The sequence below is a fragment of the Myotis davidii genome, unplaced genomic scaffold (genome assembly GCF_000327345.1).
Source record: "Myotis davidii unplaced genomic scaffold, ASM32734v1 scaffold461, whole genome shotgun sequence".
NCBI lineage: Eukaryota > Metazoa > Chordata > Mammalia > Chiroptera > Vespertilionidae > Myotis > Myotis davidii.
The window spans coordinates 1,658,201-1,668,487 of record NW_006295825.1 but is presented as its reverse complement, the minus strand read 5'-3'; the positions used below and the strand labels follow the sequence as shown (position 1 = coordinate 1,668,487).

At 53.2% G+C, this 10,287-nt stretch overlaps 1 protein-coding gene across 1 annotated transcript in view; it reads right to left on the bottom strand.

The window, feature by feature from the left end:
• The window catches only part of IGDCC3 (immunoglobulin superfamily, DCC subclass, member 3), a 48,523-nt gene that overhangs the window by 6,796 nt on the left and 31,440 nt on the right, over positions 1-10,287 (bottom strand). Inside the window, exons 4-6 of the mRNA XM_006770825.2 lie at positions 1,463-1,607; positions 997-1,127; positions 432-569 (exon numbers count right to left, since the gene is read on the bottom strand). Of these exons, the coding sequence (XP_006770888.1) occupies positions 432-569; positions 997-1,127; positions 1,463-1,607 (414 nt within the window). The remainder of the gene's footprint in view (positions 1-431; positions 570-996; positions 1,128-1,462; positions 1,608-10,287) is intronic.

Genomic DNA, 10,287 nt, shown 5'->3' with positions numbered 1-10,287 from the left:
GGGCAGTGAGGGTGTGACAACTGGCTGAGATTGTGAGGGTGTGGGAGTGCCTAGCTGGGGTGTACGGCCAGGGTGCAGAGGGCAGAGGTGAGCAGGAGGGGAAAGAGACCAGGGTGCTGAGAGCTGTGGAGGGCTCTGGAGGGCCCGGTGCTGAGGGTGATGGGAGCAGGAGGAGGGACTGGCGTGGGATGGGACGAGGTAACCCGGGGAGCTAAGCCATCCGTGCGGAGGGGGAGGGAGAATGCGGCGGGCAGGCGGACCTCCCTGGTACTGCCAAGAAGAGGGAACTAACCCCCTCCCGGGCCTCGCAGAGACCGGACCCCCACGGAGAACAAACAGGATTCGAAGTCCCCCAGGAGCTGGGTGAGGAGACTGGCCCTCCCAGGGGGTGGGACGGGGTGGGAGAGGCAGGGGCTTTGGAGGAGGCTCACCCAGGCGGCTCCAGGACACAATGGGGCGCGGGTTGCCCGTGGCGACACACTCCAGCACCGCAGTCTGGTGCACGGTCAGGGTGAGGTTCTCAGGCCCCACGAGGATCGTCGGCTCCTTGTAGACCCCGGAGCCCGCGCCTGCGAGGAAGCGGCCTCGTCTCTTCACTTTAGTCGGGACCCTTCCTGCCTCCTCACCCCACCCGCCGCCCCGGACATGGGGATAGAAACATTCCAGCCCGGAATCAGTCCTGCGGGCAGAGAGGCGACGCCAGGGGCCCCAGGATGTTGCTCACACCCATCTCTCTGCTCCTGGCCCTGCAGGCCTTTAGCAAGGGGAGGGCGCCCCCGACAGGCAGAGCTGGGCGTCCCCAGGTAGAGCTGGGCCAGGGAGCGGGCCTTCGATTCCTTCCGAGCTCTCACCCGAGGCGCACAGAACGTGGGGCGTGGAAGGACCCTGTAGGCGCTTGTCTGACAAGTCTCCGGGGGCGGCTGAAAGGGGACTGATTGGGAGTGAGAAGTGAGGCGCTGGTTGAGAGAAGAAGCAGACAGGGCAAAGGACCCTCACCCGACACAGTGAGCCTGGCCCCGTGGCTGACCCGGACGCTGGCCATGTTCGAGGCCACGCAATGGAAGACACCGCTGTCCTCAGCCCGAAGTCCTGTAATCTGCAGGACGCCCTTGGGCAGCAATGTGTACCTGGTGGGGAGGGGGACACAGCTGACCGCCACTGGCACCGCCGGCCACAGGGACCCTGAGCAGCACAGACGCAGCCCAGAGCCCAGGACCTGCCCCAAGGTCACCGTCATCATCATCATCACAGACTCACACAGGCCGATGCATCTGCGATTCCAGTCCTGACAACCATCGCACACAGCCCGTCTCATGGATACATCAGCGAGCACCCAGTCTGGGCCCGCAAGCCACGGGGATACTCAGTCTCAACGCAGTTGCTGAAACCCACCCCTGGAGCAGGCGGGCAGGCCGGGCCCCCCTGTCTGTCCTCCCTCCAGCCTTCCCCACGTGAGGCTCACCTCTCGTTGTCCGTATCGATGGGGACTCTGTTCTTCTCCCACATGATCAGGGGTTTGGGAAGCCCGTGGATTTGGCACTGGAAGCGGGCCACGCCGCCCTCCTCGCCTGCGACAGCCTGGGGGTGCACGTGGAAGTCCGACATGGCTGGTGAGAGAAAGGGAGCCGTGTGTGGGAGAGGCACGCTGCTGGGGAGCAGAGGGAAGGAGGGGAGCGGTCACAGGCCGGTGTCCCGGAACCCTGAGCTCACCCCACCCAGGGCAGGGGTGCTCCTGGAACTGGCAGACACGGGGCATCAGCAGCTTGGGGACACAGCCGCACTTACCCTGCCTCCCGCCGTGGGAAACACCTTCCCTAAGGGGTCGTACAGGCCGGGCTGGCACACTTAGAGAAAGGTCTGGACAAATGCTTGGATGACAAGCCTCTAACCAGGAAGTCTTGGGCTGCTGACCCTCAGAGCCCTGCTCTGTCCTGCTGCCTACGTTTCCCTTGCTTTCTGATTTAGTTTCATAACCCCCACCCCTTCCCTTAGCAAGGTCTAAAGGTTGTGCTGCGTGTTTTACAGAACAGGAAACTGAGGCCCAGAGAGGGGAAGCAGGCGGTTCAGTGTTGCCCAGCAGGGCCACCTGTCATTAAACCCTGGTTACAGACACCAGCGGCATTCTTTGCCCTTCCTTATCACCCCATCCCTGTTCTTCTGTGGCTTCTAGATGTACCCCAAGGGGGTGGTATATCCATCCAAGGTGACAAGCCTCCCAGAAGACTGTCAGACCTACCAATCTACATTTCAATGCGTCATACATATTCAGGGACCCCTTCCCCACCTTTTGAGAATCTGAACTAACTGCTTGGACCCTGGTCTGCAGCGGCTGGTACAGCGGGGGCTGTGGCATACCCCCACCCCGCTTTCGGCTGGTTAAGTGTTCCCACCCACCCTCATTCCCATCCAGCCCCAAACTTCACCCGATAAAGCCCAGAAAAGGGGCCCCTCCCTCTCGGGCTCCCAGCTTCAGCACCAGGGCTGTGATTTCATTAAAATCCACTTTGCTTCAAGTGCGGGAAGGCAGCTCACCATCTGTCCAGGCAGGCAGCACCTCCCCTCCGGCACTCCATCAACGGGGACAGTCGTGCCCTCCCCGAAGGACCCCTCCCCCCACAGCAGCAGGGGTGCTGGAGCTGGTCCTGGCTCCGGGGTGTGGGTGGGCACACCCTGCTCAGGCCCCCTCCACCACAAGCCTGTTCTGGACTCCGAGGCAGCCCAGAAAGGCGTAGCCTTTGTGCCCTTCTTCCCAGAGCCTCTGGGGGCTGATTCTTTTGTGGCGTGTTCTCCATCTCATTTGCATGTGGTTCATTAAATATAAACATGCATAAAAATTCCCTGCCCTGCCTCCTCCTTTTCCAGGGCCTCCAGAGAACACGGCTGATGGGTGTGAGTGCCTCCCCCCCACACATGTGTGCAGATCTATGTTTGCCAGGAGGGCGTGGCTACTCCCGCCATGTATGTGGACCGAGTGTCCACAGCTGGATGTGAATGGCAGTTTGTAGCCCCTGGCTCCCGTGGCCAGTGTGTGATTCTGGTAATCAATCACATGTGTCCCCTTGAAGGTAAAGCTCATACAAACAGCACCTTGGGGCCCTCAGAGCAGGAGGTGGGGGCAAGTGCCCCAGCTGGTGTCCCCATTAGGCTTTCGAGAGAATTCCCTAGCGACCACCTGAGGTCAGCCTGCTCTGTCTCAGGCCAAAGGCTGTGCTTGGCCAAGGGCCTTGGGCAAAGCACTGCTGGGGCCCCTCTGCTGCCTCCTGCTTCTCTGCCTCTCAACCTCCATGCAGGAGGGCATGGCTGGAAACAGGCCTGGGGAGTGGAGAGGGCCCCCAGGCGCCTGGGTCTGGGGCCTCTGCCCCCTGAGCCCTGCTCATTTGGGAGCTGGGGAGCTGCCTGCCCCCTCCTCACTCCAGCTGGAGAGGAGCTCACAGACCCCCAGGGTCCAGGGGCGGAGACTAATGGCTCTGCTGACTACAGATGCCTCCTCATTAAGGAACTGAATCCTTTTGTGTTTCTAGCCCTGATTCTGGGCTCCCTGGAGGTGCCTAGAGCTTGGAACTGGCCTGAGGAGAGATACAAAGGGTAGGGCTGCTTCTTTATCAGGGCGCTGGGGATGGAGAAAGTCTAGCCTCTACCTAGCCCCTCCTTCTCCCCCAAAACTAAACAATGACTGTAGCATGGGCTGCAGGTGATGCTGGAGAGGACACAGGGCAGTTGTAGGCATGGGGCCTGTGCTCCTCTTCACGCAGGTACAGCAGGACTCCCAAAGGTCCCCTTGGGCGCAGCTGCGCCCCCTCCCCGCCCAGAGCCCCACCTTTCCCTTCCATCAGACAGCAGCACCTTGCCGTGCCTCTCTATCCACTTTACTCAATTGCAGTTCCGCCAAACATTTCATTTGAAGGGTAGCTTTCCTTGAAAAATGCTTCGGCTCAGTGGATAGAGCATCGGTCTGTGGACTGGAGGGTCCCGGGTTCAATTCCGGTCAGAGGGCACGTACCCCGGTTGCAGGGTCAACCTGGCCCTGGTTGGGGCATGTGTGGGGGCAACCCATTGATGTCTCTCTCTCACATCGATGTTTCTCTCTGTTCTCCTCTTCCTTCCACTTTCTCTGAAAAATCCATGGAAAAGTATCTTCAGGTGAGGATTAACAACAGTAAAGTCAACCCCTTCATTTTACAAAGGGGAAACTGAGGCCCAGACCCAGTTGGTGCCTCTACCAGACCAGAATCAGAAGTGCCAGGCCTTGAGCCTTTAGTTCTCCAGGTGGTTTTTCACTCTCCAAGAGCAGGTAACTCTAGAGCGGACTGCAGGTTGGACCAGCCTCCTCTCACTGGTTGGGAGTTGGCACCGTGTTACAAGGTGCAGGGAGGATTAAGAGCCCCAGAGATGGTCCCTCGGTCCCATCCCTTGGAGCCCAGCTGGCTACACAGATGTGGGTGCAATGGCAGGTGTGGGCCTCTACATCCCCTTCCTCATCCCCTCCCCAAACCCTTGATCAGCCCTGCATATCCCTTGGGTGTCCGGGGATTGCAGTGAGCGCATGCACAGGCCACGTCAGAGTGCCAGTCCTCTCCTCTGCAAATGAAGAGGTGAACAGGCACCCTGTAGGGCCCTTCCAGCTCTGACTCCTGCCGCCTTCATAAACAGGCCTCGGTAGCCCTGGTCGGCGTGGCTCAATTGGTTGGGCATCATCCTGTGCACTGAAAGGTTGCTGGTTCAATTCCCAGTCAGGGCACATGTCAGGGTTTCAAACTAGATCGCTGGTAGGGGGCATGTAGGAGGCAGCTGATCGATATTTCTCTTACGCTCTCCCTCTCCCTTCCTGTCTCTCTAAAAATCAATATAAAAAATATCTTAACATAAATAAATAAATAAGTAAATAAACAAACAAACAAGCAGTCCTTGGTCTATACTGCTGGAATCTTCTACTCACTCCTAATTCAGAGGTAACAGCATTTTTATCTTTAGGAAGTAAGAGAAGAGAATTTCTTGGGGCCATTTAGGCCTTCTCCAGTCTCTCGGAGTGGGATATGTTTGGTCTACAAATCCCACCCCCAAACCCACCCCCGACTTGTAGCAGCAGGACCGAACCGGGGGAAGCTGTGCCTCGTGTCTCTCAGGGGAGAGGGTCCTTGGGCGAGCATGGGTATGTGAGGCTAAGGGTCAGGCCTCTGAGCACCCTGAGCCCTGGACAAGTCACCCTGGAGGCCACTGTGCGGCACACACAGTTACAGATGCTATTTGTGGCGGCGTTGGTGGTATTGTGTTTGTGGCTGGTGGACATGAAGGTGGTACTGTGGCTTGTGGCTGTTGACGTATTCTCCTCCTGCTGACATCTTAGCCAGGGAGGCACAGTCCTCAGTCCCTCACTCAAGCTGGGTGATGGGAGGAAGCAGTGCGCAGTGGCTGGGAGGCCCTTCCAGTGTGAGGGCCAGAGAGAGCGAAGGGGTAAGCAGAGGCCTGCCCGGGAGCAGGTGTGGAGAAAGAAAGAAGAAACACGTTGTCCCCATGCAGTCTGGGAAGGAATCCCCTAGCCCCTCTCTACCCTGACCTTGGGTACAGCCAGGCCACTGGGAAAGCAAGGACAGAGAGTGAGCCCAGCAACCCACCGAGCTGGACAAGAGCAGAAACAGGCAGGAAACGACTCCTGGACACCTCCATAAATCACCCCAAGGGGAGGGGTCTCCTGAGAGCCAGATCGAGAGCAGCTCAGAGAGGGGAGGGGAGGCTTTCCTCCTGGCCCAGGACCTCTGGAGAGGTCAGGCCTGGATCTGATTAGACAGGCTCCAGGGGGACGCTGTGGGGCAGCGAAGGGTCGAGGCAGAGTGCTGGGAAGGAAGCTGGCAGCTCCCTCAAGTCCAACTTCCCACCCTTTGGCTACAGCCAGGCTCTTATCCGGTGTGTGATGACAAAAAGATCAATGGGCATGCTGGGATGGAGAGTTCAAAACAGCTTTTACAAAAGCCGATGCCACTGGGGGTCTGAGGCACAGACGGCCTCCACTCATACGGTCATTCAAGAGGAGCAACCCGGACTACAGACTCTTCCAAAGGCCATCGAGGCCAATCCCCTCCCTGTATTTATCCCTGCCAAGAACCAGGGATGCGGAGCTCCTGGATGCCCAGCCCCTGCTCAGGCAGCTTGGGTGACCGTAACATTTCTCCTATACTAGGAACATGCCTGAATCCCAGATGTTTCTTCCCACTGCCCCCAACTTTCCCCTTTAGAATCACTTTTCTAATATAGTAGCCAGCTATTAAGCACCGTGGCCTTAAGAAATGGGGCCAGTCCAAACTGAGATGGCTGTAAGTGTAAAATACACACTGGGTTTCTTAGTATAAAATAAGACTTAGTATAAAATAAAATGTCACTAAGCATTAGGGAAAAGCAAACCAAAACCATAATGAGATGCCACCTCACTCTCATTAGGATGGCTACTATCAAAAACCAAAACCCCAAAAAAACAAAACCCACCACAAACAACAACAGAAGATAAGTGTTGGCACGCATGTGGAAAAACTGGAACCCCTGTGTACCGTTGGTGGAAATGAAAAATGGTATAGCCACTATGGAGAACAGTATGGTGGTTCCTAAAAGAAATAATTTCCATAGAATTACCACATAACCCTGCAATTCCACTTCTGCTATGAACATGAGTGTAAAAATATCTCTGGCTCTCAGAGATATTTTTACACCCATGTTCACAGCAGAATTATTCATGATAGCTAATGCATGGAAGCAACCCACGTGTTCATCAATGAATGGATGGATGGATGGATGGATAAACAAAATGTGGTATATGCATACAATGAAATATTGTTCAGCCTTAAGAAGGAAGGAAATTCTGACACATGCTTACAACATGAATGGACTTTGAGGACATTTTGCTAAGTGAAATAAGCCAGTCCCCAAAAGACAAATACTGAATGATTCTGCTTATATGAGGTACCTTGAGTAGTCAAATTCATAGGGACAGAAAGTAGAATGGTGGTTGCCAGGGGCTGGGGAGAGGGAAAAAGGGAGTTATTGTTTAATTGTTCTAGAGTGGATGGTGGTGATGGTTTTCACAACAATATGAATGTATTTAAGCTGGTTATACTTAAAGCTGGTTAAGATAGTAACTTTTACATTTTGTGTATTTTATCAGAATAAAAAATTGGGAAAAATAAAAATTTTAATTGATAATAATCAACAACCTAAAATACTGATTAGATGTTTAAATAAAATTTTATTTTTAAAAATGTTTTTATTGATTTCTTTTAGAGAGAGAAGGGATAGAGAGATAGAAACATCGATGAGAGAAACGTCAAAGATTGGCTGTCTCCTGCACGCCCCCTACTGGGGGTCAAGCCTGTAACCCGGGCACATGCTCTGACTGGGAATCGAACTAGTGACTTCTTGGTTCATGGGTTGATACTCAACCACTGAGCCACAGTGGCCAGGCAAAAGTTGAGATAACATTTAAAGTTTTAAAGACAGTCCAAAAGTGGCCATGGCCAGTGTGGCTCGGTTGGTTGAGCATCTTCCCATGCACCAAGAGGTCCAGGTTCGATTCCTGGTCAAGGCACACACACACTAAAAGAGAGAAAAAGACAGTCCAAAGTATAAAAATATTATTAATAGTTAAAAATAATGATTATATATGGAATGATAATATTTTGGATATATTAAGTAAAATAAAATTTACTATTAAAAGTAACTTGCCCTAGCCGGTCTGCTCAGGAGTTAGAGCATCGGCCTGTGGACTGAAGGGTCATGGGTTCCATTCTGGTCAGGGGCACGTACCTTAGGGCATGCTCGGGAGGCAACCAATCGATGTGTCTCTCACATGTCTCTCTTTCTCTCCCCCCGCCCTTTCCACTCTCTCTAAAAATCAATGGAAAAAATAACCTTGGGTGAGGATAAACAACAACAACAAAAAATTAACTTCATCATGTTTTGTTTTTAATATATTTTTATTGATTTCAGAGAGGAAGGGAGAGGGAGAGGGAGATAGAAACATCAATGATGAGAGAGAATCATTGATTGGCTGCCTCCTGTACACCCCCTTTTGGGAATCAAGCTCGCAACCCAGGCATGTGCCCTTGACTGGAATTGAACCAAGGACCCTTCAATCTGCATGCTATGATGTTTACTTTGAATTTATATTAGTTCACACAAAAACTCCATCCATGCTTTTGTTCCGGCCCTCCGGTCCAGTTTAAGAACCCATTGTGGCCCTCGAGTCAAAAAGTTTGCCCACCCCTGCTCTATCCACTGAGCCAAACCGCCAGGGCTATCGCATGTGTTTTAAAACCTTTGCAAATGTGACTACTAGAAAATTTTAACTTACCTATGGTGGCTCATATTATAATTCCACTAAACAGGACTGTTCTAGAAGACACAAACAATTTCGTTTTCTGAGAAAGAGCTTCTCAGGTAAAACACCCTTAAATCCTTCAGCCACTTGTGTTGTGAAATGATGTTCAGGTGCCTTCAGCCAAGGGAAGCACTAGCCACTAGCCAAGCTTTGCACGGGGCAAGGCCCCCTTTCAATGAGTGTGGCATCTGGGGGTGGCCAGAGCCCTTGGGGGATGTGCCCACACGACCTTATGTCACCAAAGGACTTTGAGCAGATTTCAGCCATCAGCAGTGGAGAACATCCCTGTGCTGAACAAATACGGTAGCCACTAGCCACATGTGACCACTTAAATTAAAACTTAAAAGAAAATTTAAAACTCGGTTTCTCTGACTCACTAGCCACATTTCAAGCAATAGCTGTTAAGTGTCTCCTAGCTACATTATGGAACAGCACCAAGAGCCTATTTCCATCATCACGGAAAAGTTGATTGGACAGTGCCAGTCCAGACCCCAGCCCAGGTCTCAGACCTCCAGCTGCCTTCTCTCTTGCTGTCCTACCAGAGAGCCCCCTTTCCTCGCCATCATCATCCTAGCCTGGCCCTGCCCTACAGCTCCCTCCACATGGACTCAGAGACCTGACGAGGCCCACATCTGATCAGCACCCCAGGGCCGTCACACCGCGTGGCACAAGCATTCACCGGGCAAGGTTTTGGCTCCTAGTGGGGAAATACACGCCAAGAGCTTTTGGAGGTAGTGTTACAGTGCAGAGGTTAATGGTACAGGCTCTGGAATTACACAGTGCTGGGTTCAAAACTCAACAGTGCCACTTACCAGCTGTGTGATCTTGGGCAAGTTAACCTCTCAGAACCTCTATTTTCTCACTTGTAAGTAGGGATGATAACAGCTCATGTTGCCAGAGCTGCAGCACTGGGGAGATTCAATGAGATGTATTTGTACAGTGCTTAGCGCAGTCCTTGGGAAATAGTAAGTACTTGCTAGCTATTACTGAGGGAAAACAGTAGGATCTTGAGTTAAATGGGAACTGAGGGGTTATGAGAGGGTGCGACTGGGGGCTGGGGGTAAAGGCAGAGCCGCCATCTTCCCTCGGAAAGACTAAGGCTCACAGAGTTAGTGCGGATCCTCCAGCCCTCTGGAGTTGTGAGTAAAGTCAGAATCTGAAAGATCTGAATGGTGAAGGGGTCAGTGGGAGGCAGAGGGGGGCAGCTGGGTATAAAGGGGAGCTTGGCTTCTTCTATCTCACTTCTGCCTGGGGGCTTCATAGAGGCCCCAATAGACCGAGCTGTCAGTTGGAAGAGGCCATTGGGTAATTGAGGCCTTGATTTCTCTAGTAAAATGTTTATGAAGCCCATAAACTCATGCCTTTATTGGCCAGGCTCTTTCCGGGGGATGGATGTGGCTCTCCGAGGTGTAGTTAAAGCACCTTCTGAACTCAGGCACCCGATGACTGCCCTGGCCTCCACCCAGACCCACCAGGCAGAGCCATGGCAGGGTGAAGCTGGGCAGAGTGGCCCTTAGAGGGCAGGGAGGCTGGCCAAGTGCCACCTCACACGCTCTTTAAACTCCTCAAAGCACTTATAAATAAATGCCCTATTTCTAAATGTGTATGGGAAGGAGGGAGACAAGGGCAGAGAAACCTGAGTCCTGGGGAGGCTGGCGACTTGCCCACAGTCCCTAGTGTGGTATGGTTCTTGTTCTTAGGGTTCTCTAGCCCAGGATCACTCTCCCCAACACTCTGTCCCTGTCTCCCCATCACCCCCCATCACCTGGGTCCTCACCTTGCCCTGACTTTTGTTCTATAAGGGAAGAATGCCCACCCTGATTGGCTGTAGTCATGTGGGAGAGGGAAAGTATGGACTTAGAAGACCTGTATTTCTTCCCTGGGCTTCCAAAGGGGAGTCAGAGAGTTGCATTAAGGTTCTGAAT